The 24,478-nt window shown below is 40.7% G+C and overlaps 1 protein-coding gene across 5 annotated transcripts in view; it reads left to right on the top strand.

Annotated features, from left to right (window-relative positions):
- The window catches only part of Arid1b (AT-rich interaction domain 1B), a 334,344-nt gene that overhangs the window by 110,899 nt on the left and 198,967 nt on the right, over positions 1-24,478 (top strand). For all 5 annotated transcript variants that reach the window (XM_070010549.1, XM_070010548.1, XM_070010547.1 and 2 more), the window contains exon 4: positions 11,053-11,163. In XM_070010549.1, the coding sequence (XP_069866650.1) occupies positions 11,053-11,163 (111 nt within the window). The remainder of the gene's footprint in view (positions 1-11,052; positions 11,164-24,478) is intronic.

Genomic DNA, 24,478 nt, shown 5'->3' with positions numbered 1-24,478 from the left:
GATAATCTGTCATTCTTTCTGCCTTTGACCTCTCAGACGCATTTGAGACAGCATGGTATTCTCCTTCTCGAAGGTCCTTTCTCATTTGATTTCTAGCCCTCTGCAGACTCGGTTCTTTTCTTACTGCCACAGCTTGCTCCCTTTCCTGGCTTTTCCTTATCTCTCTGACCTGCAGATATCACCCTGTGGCCTGGGTTCTTCTCATTTAAATCCACATCCTCTTCCCCTGTGAGATCTCATGATCTCATGGACTTACGTACTGGAGGCTTGTGATTTCCAAATACATTTCTGCAACTGAATGCCTAGCAGCTTCTCAGCATTGCACATATACATATCTAACAGACTGAGGAAGCTCAGCACAGCCAAAGCAGAAGTCACATCCCTTCTTTTGCAAATCTGATCCACCTGTAACTTTTTAGGTTCATTATTCATTATTATTATTATTATTATTATTATTATCATCTTTAAGTAGTCATACTAAGGAGTTGGTGTTTAACAGAGCAGCTTATGAGTACAATGCATCTTCGTCATCTCTACCTGTAAATTCTTATCTCAAAATGTATTCCATCTTTCCCAAGAGTTTTGTTAAAAACCGACTTTTTCCTTGTCCCCCCCCCCCACCTCTTTGTTTCAAACCCATTTTATCCTCCAAGTCTTATTAAATCCAGACTCTCACCCTAGTCTCTTACTGAGCTAAAAGGAGACAACTCAAGTTGAGGGGCTCTTTTTTGCTTTGTACATGTGAGCCAACAGGCTTTCCAATCCAGCAAAGGTCTGTGGCTGAGTCAGAGAATGCGCACATCTTAAAGACCTGGTGTAGTTTCCCAAATTTCTCTCCAGAAGGTGTTTGCAAATTGTATCAACATCATCTTGTGTGTGTGTGTGTGTGTGTGTGTGTGTGTGTGTGTGTGTGTGTGTGTGTGTGTGTGTGTCTTTACATGTACATTTTCCAATGGCTCTTACTTTGTTAGGTTTTATTTTTAGAAAGGATAACTTAAAGTTTTCTGAGCCCTAACAATGTTAAAGATGCCACAGAATTCTGAATTTGATCTGGACCTGCATGTTATTGTTTTGGAATGAATTAATCATGGAAATTGAATCATGTTGCAGAGGGGTACATCTGGACATATGTAATTTTATCATTTTCTGTTGACCAAGAGGCTCCATAAATACCACACGTTGTGTATACGTGTGTGTGTGTGTGTGTGTGTGTGTATGCGCACATGCATGTGCACACACACACCAGCCAATCCTAGGGCTTAAACTCAGGTTAGGGTCTAGGTGCTGTTCCTGAGCTTTTGTGCTCAAGGCTAGCCCTCTACACTTGAGCCACAGCTCCACTTAGGGTTTTTTCATGGTTAGGAGATAAGAGCCTCATAGACTTTTCTTGTTCAGGCTGGCTTTGAACCATGATCCTCAGATTTCAGCCTCCTGAATATCTAGGAGTTCAGGTGTTAGCTGTTGGCACCCTGCAATATCACACATTCTCTTTAGCTTTTTCATTACCTTTGTTTCTCCTTTCTGCTGTCATTTTAGGGACAGAAATGGAAGCCTAGTGGAAGGATAGACCTACTGTATTCTCCCTAGCATAGACCAACAGCTTACAACAGTGTTTACTCTCTGAGTATCTTAGTTACTTAGCAAGCTAACATTTCCATCTTTTAAAATGTACTTAAATTTAAGGCTTTATAAACGAATTTGGGGACTTTATTTCCATTTGAAAATTCTACTTTTACTTTTTTTGCTAGTTTACTTCCTTAAACTATACCTAAAAAGAATATCTTTGTGTAGAAGGAAAAACTTCTTTAAAGCTTTAAGTTTTGTGGGGGGTTTGGGGTTGTTTTAGTTTCCAGTTGCTTTCCATTTAATCATTTTGGGGCCATGCAGGTTTATGTCATGGCTCCTGGTCCTCTCTCAGGAAACTGTCATGAAATCTGTCTTCTTTATACCTATCTATGTATATAAGGGTTTTCCTTCTGCCTCCATTTCCTGTTCTGATTGTCCTCTAAGATGCAGAGTAGGACTCTGCTGTTTCCTTGTGGCACACATATCTTTAGTGTCTTTCTGCCCATGCCCTTCTGACAGGAGCCCCTCGTGAGTGCTGGGGGCAGTGGCCCTGTCAGTGTGTCTGCGGTGGGGGGGGGGAGGGGGTGGGCGTGGGGAGGCTTCTGCAGCTCTGAGCTACAACCTGGGCACTCAGCAGCTTCCCGTAACCCTGGATTTCTCCATGGCTTCAGACTACACTGCTGCTTTCCTAGCAGGGAAATCTTTCTGTTCTTAGACAATAGTGGTACCAAGTAACAGAAACTTACAGCTTATTTGGAGACAGTGTATCAAGATGAATTTGTTTTTTAATGTCTGTATAAAGCACTGAGAGAATTTCAATCTTGGCTTTTTTACAGCTTTACTTTTTTATGCTGTCAGAACTTTTTGAAGGAAATATTAAGCATTATGAGTGACTTGACATGTCAGTTTATGCAGCTATTTGACTTTGGCTTCTGCAGTCATGTCCTCAGCCTGCACTCCTGGCTCAACACTTCAACCCACTTCACAGGTCAGACGGAGGCGTCCTGTCCCATCCCCGTAAACCCCCTCTCCATCCCCCCCCCCACCAGCTGTTCTCCTGCAGAGATTTTCAGAACTGGGTTTCTCCCTTGTTCCTAACCTCTGGTTAAGTCAGCCACACCTTCTCCAGAGCGCTCACCTTGTGGCCCGAGAGGATAATTCTCATTTCAGTGAGTCACCACGACTAGTTCCACAGGTGCTTTTCCTTATCTTGAAAGGCCGTGGCTGAGGCGCACCTTCCCACTGACTTGGCCGAGAGTAAACAGTGTGAGTCAGGGGCTGGAGAGGATGAGCAGAGCTCATCTTTCTCACAAAAGCTTCTTGTAATTGTTTAACCTCAGGTCTTTTGGGAAGGGAAACAAAAACCTACTTCAGAAGTGTAACTGTTAGTGAGCGCACAGCAAGCCATCCCACGACTGTGTCATTGTGGGGAGTGTGTCATGCTACAAGTCCAGTGATTAGTCAGACCTTCTCTGGGCCTGATGAGCTCCCCACAGCGGGTGTGTTAGAGGTACAGTGTTGGTGGGTGTGCCTTTAAGGCAGTTTTGAGAGAATGCGTGAGTCTCTGGTCAGAGGAGAAGATGTGAGCTTGGTCAGGGAGCATTTCTTTGTTGGTGAGCGATGGTCCCTTCTGAACTGGTGTAGGCTGGAAGGTCACGTGGCGGTTTAGATGGTCCCGGTAATGCTGACAGCTAGTGACTTTTCTTGCTTTTTCCTCAGTGATTAAAAAAGAAATAAAATATTTTTATTCGGTTTTTATTTGTTAACTTCTAACATCGAGTCACTGGGCAGAAGTTCTGCTCACGAGTGGAAGTGCAGATACCTGAGCTTAAACGGGAAGGCGTGCGGTGCTGGCCAGCGGCTGTCGGATGGAGACCAGGGAACCGAACACGTCTGGTGAATAGGCGCTCATTTTAAAACACAAGAGCAAAATGTTTTAAAATGATTTCTTCTGGGATGTCCAGCTTAATATAATAGAGATTCTTTTGAGTTGAACTTAGAACAAATACTTCATCTGAATGGCAACTTGTAGCAGCATGCAGTGGGGGGAGCGGGAGGGGGCGGGGCACCGGAGCTCCAGGGCCGCGTTGTGCACGGCGGTGCAGCGCATTGTGTGCAAACACTTCTCTGTTGTGAAAATCATGTAACTGTTCATTTCTGTATTATTTGTGTGACAGGTTAACTTTAAGTCACTCCTGAAGCTTTTGAGGAGAACTGACCTTATTTTTAAAAAAACTCACGTTACGTCACTAATAGGCTCTTTTCATTGTGTTCAGGTTTTATTATAAGCCAAGTCAAGAACATTTACAGCGTGTGTCATTACTTAGCCTTTAGATATTAAGATATGATTATATTAATAATACTAAAACTATTGGACTGCAGGTTGGTAACCATTTTTCTTTGTTTTTAGGGCAGTTGCTAGTGAAGCTTGGGATCAGGTTGAAATTTGCTTACCCTGTTGGCACTTAGGCTTTGAACTGTGGCTGGGAAATTTTCTTTAAATTTCAAGGGTTGTGAGCCTCTGAGAAGAAAGCTTTCTGTTTACCCCAAAGGGAAGCTAGGACCACTCCTAGGCTGTCCCTGGGTGCCTTTGTCCCTCCTTGCAGTCTGTGAGGCTGGTGCTGGAGCAGTGTGGAGCACAGTGGGGGTTGGGGCTCTGTCTGGGTCCTCTTTCTTTCCTGGTAAGATGTGCAGTACGGAGAAAGTCAGGTCTGTGTGTGCTGCACTAACCTTGGCGTGTGTTTTGGTGGTTGCTTTCAGGGATGCAGACCTCCCCCCTCCCCCGCCCCCTTCCCTACTGAAGAATGCAGAAAAACAGCTTTTGGAGGAAGGATGCTTGAATGTCATTTGGCATGAGCTTTCTCCTTAATTGCTTCGGAGTGGTTCTGTCATTTGTTGCAAGTGTGTCTGCTTGAGCCTTTGCTGTTTACTTTAAAGCAGAGAGGAAAGGAGGAGAAAACCCTTAGCTCTTATACACGTCTCTCCCAGGATTAAAGGCATTCATGACTTGTAATGAAAAACTTTTCAGTGGTCATTTATGTTTCAAGGTAGAACTGGGAATCTAATTGCATTGGATTATAATTTGATTGTGCTATTTATTTTTCCTGTTTAATGTTTTAAAAGTATTTTTTCTAGTAATAATAAAAAAGAAACCCAACCAGGAATTTAGGGGCTATACAGTGATGTTAACAATATTTTCAATGCTTAATTTATTTTAGAAAGGTGGTAGAAAAGGGCCTCTTCTTAGGATAGCCAACTAGAAGCCTCTGTACTCAGTATATCTTAAAAAGATGGAGGAGAGCACAGCATCAGTCATGACTGTATGCCTTGGGGAAGCAAAGGAAATGCTGTCTTACCAGATGCATTTGTTAAAGGCTAAAGAAGACCTTGAGAGCAGGGGTATTTGCAAGATGAGTGTTCAGAGCACACGCTAAGAGTGGGCAAGTTAGTTAGCATCCTGTCTGTCTGTCTGTCTGTCTGTGTTTTCATCACTGGCTCTACAGACAGAAAAGGATTTAGGAAATAATAAGCAGGCATTTGGGCACGTGGTCTTGTTCTCTGGCTCTTGTTCTTTGGTTCTGGCTTCTTTGACTCAGTGCCTGGAGTAGAATGCTTTGCCGTCCAAATGCAGGTGCTGTGCCGAACTAGCCTCGAACCCGAGAATGGCTCCTGCACAACGCCCTCCAACTCCCTGTCTGCTCTCTTCTCTGATACTCAACCTCCATGGGTACCCAGTGCTAGGGTTGGAAAAAGAAAGGGAGGTAAGCAAGAACAGGGCGCTGGTGGCTTACGCCTGTAATCCTAGCTACTCAGGAGGCTGAGATGTGAGGATCGAGCTTCAAGGTCCAAGCAGGAAAGTCCTTGAGATTCTCATCTCCAATTAACCACCAGAAAGCCAGAAGTGGTGCTGTGGCTCAGAGTGGTAGAGCACTAGCTTGAGCAAAAAGAGCTCAGGGACAGTACCCAAACCCTGAATTCAAGCTCCACAACTGACAAAGAAAAGAAAAGAGGTGAGCAAGTAGCATCATCAAAGTTCATTATATTTATTTGTAGTTTTCTCCCTCCTTGATATTTATATTCTGATGAAAGAAGATTTGGGAGAAACATATGGCCACTCTTAGCTGCTCCATTTGTGTTTATAATGCCCATTTCAGTGTTAAAATATGAAAACTGTAAACCTAATTTACATTCTTTATGAATTATTTTAATTAAAAAATTTGTGTGCATGTATGTGTACCCTTGCTAGTACTAGAGCTTGAACTCTAGGCTTCTTAGTTTGAGTTTTTGAACCCCACCTCTTCGTGCTGGTACTGGGTTTGAACTCAGGCAAAGGCCCTGTCCCTTAGCTATTTCACTTATGGAGAGAGTTCTAGAGCCACAGCTCTGTTTCCAGCTATTTGACTTTTCTGCCTGGGCAGGCATAGCTTCTGAGACTCCAAACCCTTAGATTGGGATTCAGTCAAATGTTATTGAGTGAGGTACAGAAGTTAGGCCATGTCTGATGGGGTGTGCGGTAAGAAAGTCATTAGCGTAGACACAGGAGAAATGGTTCCCACAATCCTCCTCCACTTGTCAACTCAGCAGCCTTCATGTTACTCAACTTTGGTTTCTTCATCAGTGAAGTAGTATGTGATAGTAAATGGAAAGCACATGGATTCAGTTACTCTCAGATAAAAATAATCAAATTTATCTGTACTGAACATGGACAGACCTCTTTCCTTGTCATGAGTCTTTAAACTGTAGATGGTCACTGTTATTTGCATAGCCTTGTATTAGGTATGGCGAGTGCAGTAGGGATGATAGCAAGTCTGTGGGAGCACATACGTTGAATAAAGAGCAAATAGTATGTCATTTTATGAAAGGGGTCTGAGCATCCACAAAGTTTGGTGTCTGCACAGGAGTAGATGTTAGAACCAGTATTCCACAGATACCTAAGTACATGAGGGACCATAAATACTTATGTATTTTCGGGTTCTGTGCGAAGACCAGAAATTTCTTGAATGAATAAAATGTGGAAAAACACCTGGCAAATCATATAAGCTGTGGATTTTGCTCTGCTGCTTCCTAGACACTAGACGAAATCCTAGTGCTTGAATGAACTGTTTGAATTTAATTTAATTTTTTTTTTTTGGTTCAGGTCGTGGGGGCTGAACTCTGGGCCTGGGCGCTGTCCCTCAGCTCTTCAGCTCAAGGCTAGCACTCTACCACTTGAGCCACAGCGCCACTTCTGGCTTTTTTCTTTTTGCTTATGTGGTGCTGAGGAATCAAACCCTGGGCCTCAGGCATGCAAGGCAAGCGCTCTACCACTGAGCCACCTTCCCAGCCCCGAATGAACTGTTTTAAATGTTTTAAAATAATACTAATTGGCAGTACTGAACACTATATGCTTCTTAGGAGAAGGTTTCTACTGTCTGAGGAGGCAGGTCCTCCTGCATCTTGGTTTTATATATGAAGAAATGTAATTGTTTGGTAGTGAGTTACAAAACTGAATTTCATGGGTGCTGTACAGATTTTAAAACTTAGTGTTTTCATTTACTACTTTTTCCTACAAAGACTTAAGAGAGTTGAATATTTACAATGCGTTATTTGGCTTTATAAATCTTTAGGGCTCCTTTGATTATTAAAAATTACGGCTAGGCTCTGGGGGCCCATGCGTGTAATCCTAGCTGCTTAGGAGGCTGAGATCTGAAGATCACTATTTAGAGCTAGCCCAGAAGACAGATCCTCCAGAGTCTTATCTCTTAATTAACCAGCAACACACTGGAAGGAGAGCCCTTGCTCAAGATAGAGCTCCAGCTTTGAGCAGAAACAACCCACCCAGAGCATGAGGCCTTGAGTTCAAGCTCTAGTACTGGCAGGAAAAAAAAAAAGCCCCCTATACATAATTACTTGAATCCTTCCCAGCTGACTTCATGTCTCTTGCTAGAACTTTAGGAAATGTGGCTTGAGGCAATTTTTTACTTGGGACTAACGTGATTTAGGGAGAGATTCTTGGGAAGACAATGAAAAGCTTCTTTCCTAAGGCCCCAGAGCCAGTGTCTTGGATCCAGGGCTCCGATGTGGTCAGAGGAGAGAGCGCTGCCCTTTTGCTCCCTGCAGGCTTCCTGCTCTCTGCAGGCTTGGACAGCTGCTGCCACCCCGGATTGCAGAGACGTGCCATGGTACGTTCTTGTTTAGCCAGGCATTTCCCCCATGAGGAACTGGCTGTTAATATACAAAACTTATCAGTAAGAATTTTCCCTAAACAGCTTGTATAGGCCTGTCCTTTCTCTTTTGCTTTTTACAAACTCTGGAAAATAATTACTCTTTTGAATGAAAAGAAATCAAGTACAGGAAATCAGGCTTTTAAGCAGTGAAGCCAATGTAAGAGTCAGCCTGTTAGATTTATACTAGAAGATGAGATTGAGCAAGGATTACTGAGCCAACTAGTAGGCTTCACTTTGGCAATCTACTGGAAAAACAAATCTGATAAGGTTAATTTGAAGATTACTGAAGTCCTTCCTTCCTTCCTTCCTTCCTTCCTTCCTTCCTTCCTTCCTTCCTTCCTTCCTTCCTTCCTTCCTCCCTCCCTCCCTCCCTCCCTCCCTTCCTCCCTCCCTCCCTTCCTTCCTTCTCTTCTTTCTCTTCCTTCCCTCCCTCTCTTCCTTCCCTCCCTCTCTTCCTTCCCTTCCTCCCTCCCTCCTGGGCTTGAACTCAGGGCATGCTACTTGCTAGGAAAGTGCTCTAGTTCTATAATTTTGTTGTGAATGGTACTTCGTGGTTTTCCATTGAGGTTATATTTTCTGCCAAAGCTCCCATTGTGATTAGCATTTAATTCATTTCATAGTAAAATAGAAGTAGCTTATGCTCTGGACCTTTCACTAGACTCTTGTGGTAGCTTTGGTTTTATCATTGTAATAGACCCTAGTGTGCCTCTTCTGGTCCTGCCTCTTGCTATCCTGCGGTAAAGGACCCACAAAGCAAAAAAAAAAACATCTATAGTACACATTCAGTAAGTGTCCACTATATTGGTTAATACATCATTCATAATCTTTAAAATAATTTTAGTTTCTGTGTTTATGTGGTACCAAGGAATTGAACTCAGGGCCTCATGCATGCTAGGCAAACACTCTACCACTAAGCCACATTCCTTGCCCCCATCATTCATAATTTTAAATGCAGTGCAAACCACTTTTTTCTGATAATGACATTTTATTAACTTCCTTGTATTTATTATTAACTTATATTTATTTCTTATTGAGGTAAAAATAAGTATGTGCCTAAACATAAATATAGCATTGAAGTGAAAGATGTTCAAAATTGTTATGGGTTGTAACTTTTACATGTTTATTAAAACAGCCAAACATAGACTTTGTAGTTTCTCTGTATATTTTATGCTTGCGATGGTTGTCAGAAATTAGCAGTTAGGATCTAGTCTGTATGCTCTCCGTTAATCATTCATTAGATGCAAACAAAAACTAAGGTAGAACAAGATTCCTTTTTAGTGAAAATTTCAGTTTGGTTTTATTTCCAACTATATTTAGTAATTGAAAGCTTTCTGTGGTTAGAATAGCACTTTAGGTTTTGGTAGAATCTACTTATTTTAAATGTTTAAAGCTTTGAAAATGAAATGTGACGTCATGATATGTTTTTCTGATAGTATTCAGCCAGTTAGATCAGTGATACCCATTTTAGGGGAATTAATTTATAAATTGGAATGTGTATATGCTATGGATGTCATGTCTTTCTTAACTTCTTTAAAAAGCAGTTCATTCAGCTATAAAGAGAAAACAGATAACAATGTAGCAGATTACATGAGTCTTTCTGTTTGCTAACTGAAATTTACTAAAGACATGGTCTGGGCTCTGCAGGGAAACCATGATGCACAGGTCCAGGGCCTGCTCACTTGGTTGTCCATTGTGCTGCAGGCTGTACCTTTGTGTTGTCTCTGTAACAGGGTGAAGGCCGGTGAATGGAGGCCTTGTGCCCCATTTAATTTGAAAACCGGACCATTAGCCTACAGGAAACACAAAGCACTCGGCAGGAGGTCTCTGTGGCTTGTAGCTGGAGGATGAGGAGGGTGGTAATCTTTTTGCCCTTGCTTTTGTCCCTCACTAATTGTTACCCTCTGCTGGCTGCCAGGTTGAAGAGCTACCCCTTTAAGTGTCTTTGGATCTCCTGTGTTTACTTCCTCCTTCCCACCCTGAGGTTACCAAGGGAAAGCCAGTGTGAAAATACAGTACTCCTAGAAGTTAAATCTTTTAGTTGTTGTTTGTGGTTAATTCCCTCTTTAAAAGGAATAAAGGCTGATAGTGAAAACATTGCATTGTTGAATGCTTCTTTATTTTTGGAGTCTGTTTAAAAGCAGTTAGCCACCAGCACTGGGCTAGTGTTGACTAGTTAAATCTGGTTGTGCAGCTTGTAGATTTTGTAGTACCAGCCTTTTGCTTTAGAAGACGTGTAATTTTAAGCGTATCTGTAAGAGAAGGCTGCAGAAGCTTTCTATACAGCTTTACTAGTAAATGTTATATTTCGAAGTGGTATTTAGGGGGAATATAGGAGAAGTAGAATTTGGATATGATGTTTCTTTAATGCCAACACCTATTTGAACTGACAGGAAAGAGGAATTTTATTTTAAGGCAGTATTTTCCATTCTTCCTCCCCAACTACAAACTGGTTCTTCAGCTTTCTGTGCCAATTGAGACATGCTATAATAAGTCCTTAACATTCCGGCCTTGGAGTGTAAATGATGGTAGGGTGTTTAGTAGCAGAGCACACACGTTTAAGGAGCTAGTGATAAATATGCTGTGTAGTACCATGTGGTATTTGGATTGTATAATCCTGTTTCAACACAGTGCTGAAACCATGCATGTTGGGAACTGATGAAAGCCGTGTAAAAGCATGTTTCCCGTTCGCAGCAGGTGGCATGGAGGTGTGTTTTGTTCCCCGACTGTTTTATTCCTCCTTAGGCTTTTCTGAAAACCATGATGCATGGGCATGTGGACTTCTGCACATGAATGTTTATTAGCTTTGTAGAGACCCCAGGATACTGTGAACTTAATAATAATCTACACTGTTTTGGAGGGGCATATTAAGATGTGGCTGACAATAAACTTTTTATTGTTTTTAAAATTGGAGATAATGTTAAAGATAGTTTGCCAAAGCCAGAATTAAATAGTACACTCAAAGCCAGAATTAAAGTAATATAGTGAGCTTTTGGTTTGGTGTACCTTAAAAACTAAAGTTCTCAAATATAATACTTAGTTTGTGTGACACCCTTATTAGTACAGCTACTTATATATGTATTTCTGCAATTGATTTGTTGCTTTGTTTTTGTTTTGGCTTTGACAAAGTGTTCAGGAAATAGCAGCTACCATGCACATGTAAGGTAGCTAAAATATGGCATTACTTGATACTTTGTGATGAGCTTTTGTTTCATTTTGATTACCGAAACAGCTTGCAATACCTGTGAGTATTTATGAGGAATTTCTGTTTGTGTTCGTTTAGGATATGTCTCAGGAAGGTTATGGAACTAGATCTCAACCTCCTCTGGCTCCTGGAAAACCCAACCATGAAGACTTGAATCTCATTCAACAAGAAAGGCCCTCAAGTTTACCAGTAAGACATTAATGTGCTGTTTTGGAAATGTAATGAGTTAAAAGATTTTTAGAAAGACTTAACTTTTTTCTTTTGGTTTATTCGATTTCATATTACAACAAGGGAGACTTTACATTTATTATCTATGTTTTTAGAGTTTAATTTGGACAAGTGCTGTTATTCTGGATAAGTAATGTGCAGTCATCTCTTGTGGAGCAGACAGCAGTGGAAAGTTTTATTTGGCTGGCTGGCTTTGTGTGCAGGGAGATACTGCTGTTGTGTAACTTAGCTTTCTTTAGCTTGTTGCCTTTCGTACAGTTACAAAACAAAGTTGTCAGTGCAAGGACTGAAGACAAAAATTCTTTTGCAAAGAATATAAATGAAATTACACATCTGATATAGTAATTTGTATTACTCCCAGGAATTTATAATTTGTATAAGGAAATAATGAGGCCGGGCACTGGTAGCTCATACCTGTAATCCTACTCAGGATTACAGCTACTCAGGAGGCTGAGATCTGAGGATTGTGGTTCAAAGCCAGCCTGGGCAGAAAAGTCCCCTTAAGACTCTTACCTGAAATTAACTTCTTAAAAATCAGAAGTAGTGCTGTAGCTCAAGTGGTAGAGCGCTAGCCATGAGTACAAAGAAACTCAGGGATAGCACCCAGGCCCTAAGTTCAAGCCCCAGGACTGGCAAAAAAGAAAAAAAAAGAAATAATGACATTATAAAAAGAAAGTAGTTTAAAATATGACAAAGCAGTGTTTGAGGTATTTCTGTCAGTGCCTGCTCTTTGGTGCTTGGGCATGTGTTGTTCAGAGTAGTGGTGGCTATGGAGCACGGTGCCAGAGGTCGCACCAAAATGAAATGTTCTGCAATGAACTCAAAGAATAAATCTGTACAAGTAAATGATTTACATTAATTTTGTTGCTAAAATAATTTGACTTGAAGGATTAGTTATTACTTAATTTTTATTAAGATTCGCTTGATTTCAGTTCAGAATGTCCATTTTAATTTTAATTTCAGCTATGTTTGCACCTAGTAAAATTTATTACCCCTTCTAAATCTTTGAGACCAAGGTCTTACCATGAATGTGGTGGGTGGTGTGTGCCATGCGTACACGCCACACACGTTTAAAATGACACATGCCGCCGTGGAGAAGGCAGGTGCTGGCTGTAGGGTGCACTGTTTCTGCATGGACTGCACGTGGTTGAAACCCTTCATTTTAAAGGTTGTATAATTTTTATAATGGGAAAGGGTGAAGCCTTCTCCTGGTTCTATTTATTTAAGTTGTATTGAGTCATTTATTGTCTCGTTGTTTGGATTTTGAAAGAATGGAAAAGGTGATAGAGTATGGATTTCGTGCTTGGAGCTCTTGTAAAGCTGGAGGGGCATAGAGTGTGTGTGGCACACATGCTCTCTGTTAACAAATGGAATAGTTGCTGAATATTTGAAACTGGTTTATGGTCCTAGGAAATTTAAATTGACTTATGGAAAGCAGGTGAGTAGTGAATTCCACCCCTCCCCAGTGTGTGTGTGTGTGTGTGTGTGTGTGTGTGTGTGTGTGTGTGTGTGTGTGTGTGTGTGTGTGTGTGTGTGTGTGTGTGTGTGTGTGTGTGTGTGTGTGTGTGTGTGTGTGTGTGTGTGTGTGTGTGTGTGTGTGTGTGTGTGTGTGTGTGTGTCCCAACTTTGTGGTCCTATTCTTGGGGGCTGATTTGTACTGTGACACAGGTTGGAAAGGTTGTCTTATACTAATAACCATTTTCTGAGTGGTCCTAAGAATAATGCTCATTCTGTACCACCTCCTTTGTGTCCTTTTTGAGAACTTGAGCATCCCTCCCTAGTCTTTTATTGTCATGGTTGCATTTTGAGGGACTGCTTGTCATTCAACAAAGTCTTAAGTCTGAGTATAATTAGGGATAGTTGAACTTGTTGCTGAATAATTCTATTTTTATCTCTTTGTATATTGAAGTAAGTTACAGTCTTGTTCATGATTTCCTTGCCTATTTCCAAAGTATTTGAGGTTATTCATGATACAATTATTTTTATCCTAGACTGAATTTTTTAAAATTTGTTATTGTAAAGGAGATGTGCAGAGGGGTTACAGTTTCATCAGTCAGGTAGAGAGTCTATTTCTTTTTGGACAGTGTCACTTCTTCCCTCTCTTTCACCCAGTTTTTCCTTCTTGTCCCTATCTACAAGTTGTCCAGTTCATTTCAATATAGTGTCTAGTGAGTACCACTGCTGCATTTCTTCACCCTCTGCCCCTCCATTTCTGTGCCTCCCCTTACCCTTCCAAAGAGAGATAAACAAGACAAAAAGAAAAGAAAAATAGCAACAAAGAAAAATACCTCTTGTTTGCTTTCCTGGAGTTGATTTAGGTAAATATTTTATATGATCAGCGGCATATAGGCATTGCACCTCTGTGTTCCTTCTCAAACAGAAATATATTTGTAAACTTTGTTTTTTAACTCACAGGTGAATAGGCCGGTAGGCTCAAGACTACGCTAATCACGTTTCTCTATCTTTTTTAGAGAGCAAAATTTCCAGAGTTTATGACAAGTGTATATAAGGGTCAATTACTAAATAAATCTGGTGTAACTAAAGCCTCTGATCTGTTAGGATGGAAAGTGGCTTTATGTAAATGAACTTTAGTGTACCATATTTTCCTCATTGAGTCCTATGTGTATAAGCAATTTCTTTTCTTTTTTTTTTTTTTTTTTTGGTCGGTCGTGGTGCTTGAACTCTGGGCCTGGGCGCTGTCCCTCAGCTCTTCAGCTCAAGACAAGCGCTCTACCACTTGAGCTACAGTGCCACCTCCAGTTTTCTGGTGGTTTATTGGAGATAGGAGTCTCATGGTCTCTCCTGCCCAGGCTGGCTTTGAACCGCGATCCTCAGAGCTCAGCCTCCTGAGTAGCTAGGATTACAGGCGTGAGCCACCAGCACCAGGCTGTATAAGCAATTTCTATATGAGATTTACAATTATATTTTTGTTTATGTGGATGTTTCTTTTATAATTTGTGCATAATTAAGGTAATTATGGCTTCAGGGAACAACCTGTTAGTGTTCTTGTATGGTTCTAATATTGAGGATTTTCCTTCCTTTTTCTTCTTGTGTCTCTTTTTCTCCCTCCCTTCCCCTCTCCCCTCTCCCCTCTCCCCTCTCCCCCCTCCCCTCTCCCCCCTCCCCTTTCTTCTCTCCCCTCTCCCCTTTCCCTTCTTCCCTCCCCTTTCCCTCTTCTCTTCCCCTCCTCTCTGGGGTTTGAACTCAGTGCCTGGGTGTTGTCCCTGAGCTTTATTTTTATTGCTCGAGGCTAGTGCTCTACCACTTGAGTCACAACTCTACTTTCAGCTTTTTTTTTTTCTTTTCTTTTCTTTTCTTTTTTTTTTTTTTTGTGGTGGGTCTTGAATTCTGGGCCTGTGTGCTGTCCGTGTATTCTTCAGCTCAAGGCAAACACTCTACCACTTGAGCTACAGCACCACTTCCGGTTTTCTGGTGGTTCATTGGAGATAAGAACGCAGGCTGGCTTTAAACTGTGATCCTCAAATCTCAGCCTCCTGAGTAGCTAGGATTACAGGCGTGACCCATCAGCACCCAGCTTACTTCCAGCTTACTTAAGTGGTTAGTTGGGAGATAAGAGTCTCATAGACTTTCCTACTTGGGCTGGGTTTCAGATGTGATCCTCAGATCTTAGCCTCCCAAGTAGCTAGGATTACAGGTGTGAGCCACCCGTGCCCAGCTAGTATCAAATATTTTTCCAGAATTATTTTAGTAACTACTTTAGTCCTCTAACTTGGATAAACTAATACCTTAGATACCTTGAATCTGTTGTCTAATGCCCAAATCTGATACTGGATCTTCTGTAGTCTTTTTTCTCTTACATTATACTTTTCCCTTTGAAATATCAGTGGCATAAATTTTGTGTTTCTACTTTAGGTTACCACAAGTTTTAAGTCTTAATTGGACCATCATAAATGTAATATAGTGATTTTATGTATATATTGTAAGTTTGTCCATTATAGATTATGGCAATTCCTTAACATTCTTTTCTTTTTTGGTTGCCTTGAGGTTTTATAATATTTTCTGCATGACTTGTTTTCTCAAGTTCGGTACACAGTTATCAACTTTCTATACAAAGTCAGGATACTCCCCAAATTCCGAAGCCAGAGCTCTAGTTTGATCTCTCAGTAAGCTGGTTTCTTCTTCCCCTTGAACAGGTTTGTATTTGTCTGGGTCATTACGCTCTTTAGTTATGTTTTCAGTAGACTTAGAGGGAGTCTTACATCATCTGCAGAAAGCAAAGGAAAGGGCTGGTAAATTAATGCTTGTTCTTTGTTCTTGTCTTGGACCATGACCAGTGATATTTACTTTTTACTTAAGGGACTCAGCTTAAGCTTAGCACAAGAGTCCCTTAATATTGCCCGCTTAATTCTGTTCTTCATAATCATACAGATTTCCCCCCATTGAGATCCGTTCATTTATATATCCTTGTGTTTTAATTGGTAATATATTTTCGCATATTGTATGCAATGTAACAAAGTTTGAAGGGCTTTTCCCATTAGGATATTATCACTTAATATCTTTCCTTACTCTGCCTTTAGCATTGGTAGAGAATGAAGCAAACATTTTAGCAATATACAGTAGAAGATCCAACAGACAGTGCTGCTTGTCTTCTGCTTGATTTTACAAACATTGAATGTATCTCACTTTGACATCCATAAGACCTCAAGTATGATTGCTAAATGTTTGTTAAACCTTTATCACTGTGACATTGACAATTCATTCTTCTTTTTAGTTATTTTATAGCAATCTTTGCTCTTTTGTTTAGAGTAAGAACCTTTCATGGTATTTACTACATTTTATTTAGTATTTTCTGAAAATCACTTATATAAAAACTTATTTGAAATCCTTCCCCCACCCCCCGTAATTTCACATCTTAATTTTAGTTGCTTTTAGTCTTTTTCAGAGTACTGAATTGTGTTCAGAAAGCCTTGTCCTCATATAGTAATGATATGATTTTGTGAGTATATTAACTGTACTGGCAAGTTGGTCATTCTCCAGACCATTCTGTTTTTATCCAATGACATTTAACGGCATTTTGGATAATTGCGCTCAGAAGCACCGAAACTTCCTTTTTCCTGAGGTTCTGGGGCCATAAGCTTTCCAGGCAATGCTCCCAACCTGAAAACACCCCTCTTCCTCTCCCTTTCCCTTTCCCTTTCCCTTTCCCTCCCTCTCTCTTGATTTTTCTTTTTTTTTCTTTTTGTCAGTTATGGGGCTTGAACTCAGGGCCTGGACACTGTCCCTGGGCTCTTTTGCTCAAAGCTAGACCTTTGTCACTTTACTTACAGTTTTCTGGTGGTTAATTGGAGATAAGAATCTCTTTGTCTTTCCTGTCTTGGCTGGCTTTGAGTAAGTATCCTCAGATCTCAGCCTTCTGAGTATCTAGGATTACAGGTGTGAGCCACCAGCACCTGGCAGTATATATGTTTTTACTTATAAAATTGACAGGTGTAATAATCACGATTTTAGTTAGAGTAAGGGTAAATAAGTTAATAAACTGTCTATGAATATGAGTAAAACTTAGTAAACAAAAAGAATTGAAGGTTTTATTTTCTTCCATTAGCAAAACAATGTTTTTTCCTCCAGGGATAGGGAGAATTTTTAATATATACTCAGGCCTGTAATCCTAGCTATTTGGGAGAGTGAGATAAGAGGATGGAGGTTTGAAGCCAGCCTGGTCAGGCTAAGCCAAGAGACTCTTTTCTCCAGTTAACCAGCATAAAGACAGAAGTGGAGGCTCATGGCTCTGAGTGTGAGCCAGAAAAGCTGAGAAAGAATATTAGGCCCCAAGTTCAAGACCCAATACCAAGGCTTACACATATATACACCAAAGTTGTTTTTTCCTATGCAGAGGAGCTATTAGTTTTGTATTTCAGATTCTGGTTATTTGAGTTGAGTTCATTTTTTTTATCTCTTGTTCTAATAGCATTGAGAATACGCTGCTCTGGTAAGCCTCTGTAAAGAGTGTCTATAAACACTGGCTGTTCTGGAAGGCCTGTCAGGTCATTAGAAACCTCTCTAACCCTTTCTTCCCTGAAGGAAACACCCATAGAGGCTGACATGAAGAGAGTTTGATCTTTCTGAGCTCACTAAATACTCTAAACGTGTGGAATAGTGCTTATGGCACTCTTGTTGGCTTTGCAATTAGAAGGAAGTATTGGGCTTCAGATAAAACATAGGGGTTTCTGTCCCATTGTTAAAGGAAAGAGGTAGTAAATGTTGGTTGCTCTTTTAAATAGTGTTAAACAGGATATTGGAAGCCTAAAAGAAATGGTTAGGAAACTTTTATTACTAAGAATATCCTTTTGGTGTTCAGTATTAGCAGCAACACACACATAGTTCTGCCTTTAATGAAAGAGGACTACTCTAGTTAGGTTTTGTTTCTTTTTGTTTGAATCTTTAATGACATGTTAGGGGCAAAAGTCACACAGTTTAGAAGCATAAATATCAATGATATGTTAATAGGAGCTTTCACAAGTACATAGTTTTGATAATATAGCCTTTGACTAATTGGAAACTATTGGAATAAACTAGGTTAGACAACTGTGAATGCATCTGCTTTTCTCCAAGTTCATAACCCAGCTCTCAGAAGTATAACTTACCTGTTATGAGTTCAGGTTTTGCAAAACTTAGTATCTCTCAGACATATGGCTGATGAATGAACTCTTCGGAAACTTTATTTGTAGCTTGAACTTCATTTAAAGGGTTGTCATGAAAAGGTTAAGAGTGTAACTGTCTTCCATTGATTGATCCTTTCAAATCATTCTGAATGTTTAAAAAATTACAAGGTAATGAAAGAGAACTCACATCTGTCTTCAGACATGGTGTATCAAGCCAGATGCAGCTGAAGACCTACACCGTTCTTGTCGGTGTTCTCAGGCGTTACTCCACATTTGCTGTAGAGGAGTACTTGAGGGAACATTTTGGAAGCCTCTTGTGCTAGGTAGGACAGGAAGAGCAGATAGGGCAAGAAGAGCAGGTAGGCAAAGGGAAAGGGTGAAGGGATGTTCTCTGCGGCACGGTGCTTTGCCTACTGGGAGTACCTAAGATGGACTTCATCAAGTGTGAAATTGCAAACTGAAGATATAGGCACAAATTTTTTCTTTTTTCTTTCGTTCTTTCTTTTTCTTTCTTTGCCTCCTTTCCCTCCCTCTCCTACCTCCCTCCTATCTTTCTTCCTTTCTTTCTTTCTCTTTCTTTCTTTCTTTCTCTCTTTCTCTCTTTCTTTCTTTCTTTCTTTCTTTCTTTCTTTCTTTCTTTCTTTCTTTCTTTCTTTCTTTCTTTCTTTCTTTCTTTCTTTCTCTTTTCCTTCCTTCCTTCCTTCCTTTCTTTTTTCGCAAGGGGGGTAACACACAATACTTGAATTTCTTCCTGTTGTGTTCTGGAATGTAATTTTAATCCCCAATTGATTTGAAGTGGAGATTTTGTTTTTGTTTTTGTTTTTGTTTTTGTTTTTGTTTTGGGTCCAGTTGTGGGGCCTGAACTCTGGGCCTGGGCACTGTCCCTCAGCTCTTCAGCTCAAGGCTAGCACTCTACCACTTGAGCCACAGCGCCACTTCTGGCTTTTTTCTTTTTGCTTATGTGGTGCTGAGGAATCAAACCCAGGGCCTCATGCATGCAAGGCAAGCGCTCTACCACTGAGCCACCTTCCCAGCCCCTTGAAGTGGAGATTCTGTTTAGATGAAGGTTGAAAAGAGTGTGTAAGGTCTCATACTTAGAAAAATTGAACACTTACAAATATTTTTTTTTCCTTACTGGATTATTTATTTAAGATGTGATATTCTGTACTTTTATTTCTCATGGCTTGTTCGTGATACTAGTGATCATTTTGAAAATAGAGACTTCACTTAAACAAAGGGGGAAGTGGAAGGGTTTATGATTCCTTTCAAAGCAGAATTCCACTAACACATTTGTTCTGCAAATGAAAATTCAATAAAGCATCAACAGTTTGGACTTCGTCCAGGACAGAAACAAGCTAAATATGACAGAAAGCTTGAATAAATTAATATTTAAGAGGAACTATAGTTTGCTTTTAATAACTCAAATGTTTATGTATAAAATGTTCCAAATTGTCGTCGTCGTTCCTGGTAAATATGTGTGCAAGCGCAAATGCACGTGTGTGTGTGTGTGTGTGTGTGTGTGTGTGTGTGTGTGTGTGTGTGTGTGTGTGTGTGTGTGTGTGTGTGTTGCTGGGGACTGAACCCATGTCTACTTGCATGTTAGGCATGCTGTCTACCAGCCCTGCCCCAAAGTAGGTAATTCTAAATTCAGTATAGCTGACACATTTGCTTACAGACAGTTAACTTTAAACTTTTGTTTCAATTTTGAAACAGATGTTAACTAAGAATGCCCTCTGAAAACTTTTCCATGTGATAGTCTGAGGATTTCCACTTATGTATGGGGGGAAATGAGTTTCAACCCATTTTGTAGGGCTGTCAATTAGTCCTTTAAAATTAATGAGGGATTATGAAGGAGTACTACAAAAAATAGAGTAGACAAAAGTGGAGATTAGGAAGGGCTGAAGTATAACTGATTCACAGGATATTGGTTTTGATAATAGAAGGATAACGATGATCTCCAGTTGATAAATGAGGCTCATTAAGTAAGGAATGATAAATGCAGATGCTGCTGGCTAATAGAAAAGTCTGAACACAAAAGTTACCATAACAAATGGAGGCCTTCTGGGCTTGGACCTAAATTTGGCCCCAGGATGACCTGGGTGAGGCCACAGAGGGCTTCTCTGGGTGGCCTGGTTGTTGAGGCCATAGGAACCTCCCAGGTCACCATTGAGGGCCCCGGCCAAGCCTGTTTGGCATTAGCCTGCCAGGTCTACAGACAGGAGGAGAAGCTGGAGCATTGGGCACCAGGGGCTGAAGGGGAGATAGGAAGTAGCAGCCACGGCAGGGCGTGCTCACAAAGCCTAGACTTGGGCAGGAGTGTACGCTTGACCTTACTCATTTCATTGCCGATTTGTAAGGGCTCCTGGCGGCTGGATCTGCTGTTGGGTTTGTGTTCTACAGTGCCCGCAGGCCAGCTGGGCCTCCCCTACCCTCCTGAGGGGCCCTCTCGAGCGCCATTCGAGCGCCATTGCCTCCACACCCAGGCAGGGGCCAGCCAACAGGAGGCGAGTGGTGCCTTTTACTGTACATTATCCTACTTTCATGGGAAATAGCTTTTAATTTACAGATTTCCACGTTGCAGGTAAAGGGAAGGCACACATCTGTTTCCTATAACAAGGGATGTGTAAGCAGCAGGAGCTCATGGTAGCATTTGTAGACTGGTTATTTGCTTTTATGTTTCTTTGGGCCTGGAAGTAACTATGTTTAATATTAACTGTCAGTTTACAAGAGGAAATAAATACACGCAGAAAAGGTTCTCCTGACCAACGTTTTCCTGTTCTTCTGTCACAATGCAGGACTTTAGAGTCTCTCTCTCTCTCTCTCTCTCTCTCTCTCTCTCTCTCTCTCTCTCTCTCTCTCTCTCTCTCTCTCTCTCTCTCTCTCTCTCTCATCTTTTTCTTTTGCCTTATCTAAGTTGTTGTAAAGTAACTAATGGTCTTGTTTTCCTTTGTTTGGGTCAAGAAATTTTAGCTGAAAATTGTTGCTGTGTGAAAGAAGATTATTGACTCAACAAGCCTTCAATTTTCCGTGAATAACACTCCCACCCCCTAGCTTCGGGAACATGCCGCGCGTGCATTCTATTTTAAAATGCAGACTGCAATTTAAAATAGGCAGTTTGCTGCCCCACTGAACTTTGTTTAAGCCTGGAATAAAAGGAAGAGAAAAGCTTTAAGCCACAGAAAAGTGACTAAGCTTTCTCTACTTTTTTTCCGTGATGCATTTTATTAAAAACAGAAAAGGTTTGGGGTACTATTGTTGTACCCTTCCACAAGCCAGAATTTTACCAAATTTTAGACTGTGATGTGTACATCTTTTCACTTTATCTCATTTGAATATTTTTAAAGGTTCACTAAAATTCATATGCAGTGTAGCCGGCGTGTATGTATTTATGCATGTTGTATATGTTTAGTGCATGTGAGAATATTGATTCCAAATTTAAGCATGCATTTTTAGCAGTAATTTATTGATAGCTACTTTTTGGGGGGTGAGGTGCCACTTGAACCGTGCCTCCATGTCTTTTGCTGCTTTAGTTGTTTTTCAAGTAAGATCTTGTGTATTTGTCCAAAGCTGGCCTCAGAGCAGGTATATCCTGAACCCATATACCTGGGACCATAGGCTTGTATCGCCACAGGAGCTTATGGAATGAAAAATGGGAAGTCATTTCTGGTTTCCAAGATGAGTGAACCTGTGACATGTCTTTTCTTTATGCAAAGCCTTCATTTTCAGAATGCTCTGACTACCACTGGGACCACGAATACAGTTTTAGAGAATTACCTCACTGATGAGATTGAATCAGCTGTTTTAAAGTGTGGGCAGCAAGAATGCAGAAGAGGAAATTGTGGACATACAGGCAAAGGAAAGGACGGAGCTATTCGTGTCCTCAGCCTGGCTGAGCAGTACAGTCAGAGGAGTTGGTGACAAAGTCAGGGAGGTGTGAGATCAAAGCAAGTCCTCGGTGAACTTGCTTGAATTTTAAAATTGTTTTTTTTTTTTTAAAAAGGCAATTCATCTTTCCTACTAAAGCCATATTTTATGTAGTCTTTAAAATCCAACAAAACATTGTCAAAATAGGAATATATGCTGATGAACTCATAGCATTCAGTACAACTTTGCATTTCATTTAATTTGTGGGTAAAGAATGTAGTAACAGATTTAGTATAAAACAACCCAGAGAATCATACCTAACCCTACCTTGGTAAATGACAGGAGCTGCCTTAGGAAATAAGCTCAGGTGTAGGTGGTTGCGTTGGGAGCCAGGGCGTCTTGAATTTCTTTACTTTTAGGGTTGACATTAAATGTGTGTTCTAGTATATAGCTCTTTCCTTGAGTAAAGGCAGCTTGTCTTATATGCTTTCTTACATACTTCCATTTTTCAATGATTTAGACTATGTTCTTATGCCAGTTCTTTTCACAGGAGCATTTCTTAGTTTGACATGCCTGCTATAGCTTCCCTTTAGCTGAAGCTTTTTTTTTTTTTTAAATGTGTATCTGTTTGTGAGCCTGTATATGAATTCAGTGCTTTTGCTCCTTGTCTTCTGTTGTCTTTATTCAAGTTATCGTTGCTGTAAGCATGGTATAGTAGTACTTGGGTACCTGGCTTTGTTAACATACAGTCTGTAGATTTACCCCTTTTTAGCAATTCTACCAAATAGACTTGAGTCTTAGAGAAATTACTTTGAACTCTGTAGAGTTATCCTTCTCTCTTCCCCTCCCTTCTTTTTCTACCCCTTCCCTCCTCTCCCTTCCTCTTTTTCTCCTTCCCTTCCTTGCTTCTACCACTTTCCCTCCTCTTCCTCCTCCCTTTCTCCTTCCCACATAGTATCATTGCTCATATTTAAACCTTGGAGGAGGGCTTTATGTGCACATGTACATTTGCACATATGCACAGTACATACATGTATCTGTCTAGCCTTTGTGCTCACTCCATAGCTTGGCATGACAGTTATCATGCCTAATCATGAATTAAGATGTGGAGTCTCAACTCTTGTGCCCAGTATTGGCCCAGAATCTCAATCCCCCAATTTCTGCAAAATGGCAGTGGTGATTTGAGTTCACCTTTCTGTTTCCATCTTTGGTGTCAGTGAGTCATAAAATAAACTCAGAACAGGCAAAAGTGAAGACATAGGTAGAAATCCACTTGGCTTACAGCAGTGTCTGTTGTAGATAGACTTAGATGCCTCTGTTTTTAGATTTCTGAGATAGATAACTGTGTTGCCAGATAACTGTGTTGCCATAGTGGTTATCTAGAAGCAGCCAGCTGTGACTGAACTAATCTCTGGAGAGGAGTGAAAGTCGTAATGATGCACTGAAGATGCATCCCTTTCATTTAAATTAAACCCTTTCTTTAAAATGAGTTCCATGAGTTGGCGTGTGTGCACACACATATGTGTGTGTATGTGTTTGTGCATGGAGCTAAGGAAGCAGGCCTACATAATCATGTTAATATAGGAAACATACCAATTTGGATTCTGGTTTTCTTCATTCTTCTCGCTTAGGAAGTGGCGCTGTAGCTCAAGTAGTAGAGCACTAGCCTTGAGCTGAAGGGCTAAAGGACAGCGCTCAGGCCCAGAGCTCAAGCCCCACGACCAACCAAAAAAAAAAAAAGAATCTTCTCGCTTAGATGGATGGTCAGCATTCCGTTTGAAGTCAAGTGGTATGTTGCAGGATCTGCTGTCTTGAAGTTTTCTTGTTCTGATTTTCTAGTGTGCACTTTCAGACACAATGACAGCGAATGAAAAGTTCCTGGGGAAATTGTAGAGGAAATGAATTTAACTGTGCAGGTGAAATAGATGAATGCATTTTACTTTTTCTCCTCCTCTTCTTCCTCCCTCCCTCCCTCCCTTCCTTCCTTCCTTCCTCCCTCCCTCCCTCCCTCCCTCCCTCCTCCTCCTCCTCCTCCTTTTTCTGTCTTTGTCTTAATATGTATAAGCTAGGCTACCATTTGAGCCGTGCCCATAGCCCCTTTTTGCATTGAATAAATAGAGTGCCTATATATGCCTGTTCTTGCCTGGGCAGTGGACTTCCTATTTGTTCCTCCCTGTGTCACAGGATGTGATGGGCATGTGCCAATGCACTCCACCATTGGTGGAGATGGTGTCTTGAGAAGATGGGTTTTTGTCAGGTCTGGCCTTGAACTGCAGTCTCAGGATCTCTGCCTCCCAAATGGCTAGGATTGTGGGATTGCGGCTCTGTGCCCAGCCCCAGGCTGCATGTCTGACTGCTGTAGTGAAGGGGGGAAATTGGGGTTACATTATCCTGAAGAAGAAGCAAAACACATCATGTCTTAAGAAAGGAATATCACTTTGCTCCATTATTTTTATGAGGAAATATTTGATAAAGAAACGCATAAAATACTCCTGTAAAAAGAATGAGTAGAAATGCCAAAATATGGGCTTGTTAATATAGTGTTAAAAAGTTATTTCATGTTATTTGCCATGATTACCCAGGACCTAAATTAGTCCCTGTCACATGAATGAATGATTGACTGTTTTTTTTTTCCTATAACTTGCCTAACTGCTTTAACTGTCAAAATTATAAATCTAGCAATTGTGTCCAGAGAAGTAGTTTATTGAGCCCATTTTCATTTCATAGTAATTTAAAAAAATAATTCCTTTATAAACATAAAATGTGTAGCAAAATGAAACCCATCTAGTAAA

Source organism: Dipodomys merriami, unplaced genomic scaffold (genome assembly GCF_024711535.1).
Source record: "Dipodomys merriami isolate MVZ:Mamm:240054 unplaced genomic scaffold, mDipMer1.0.p SCAF_8, whole genome shotgun sequence".
Taxonomy (NCBI): domain Eukaryota; kingdom Metazoa; phylum Chordata; class Mammalia; order Rodentia; family Heteromyidae; genus Dipodomys; species Dipodomys merriami.
This window is presented reverse-complemented; position numbering and strand designations above follow the sequence as displayed.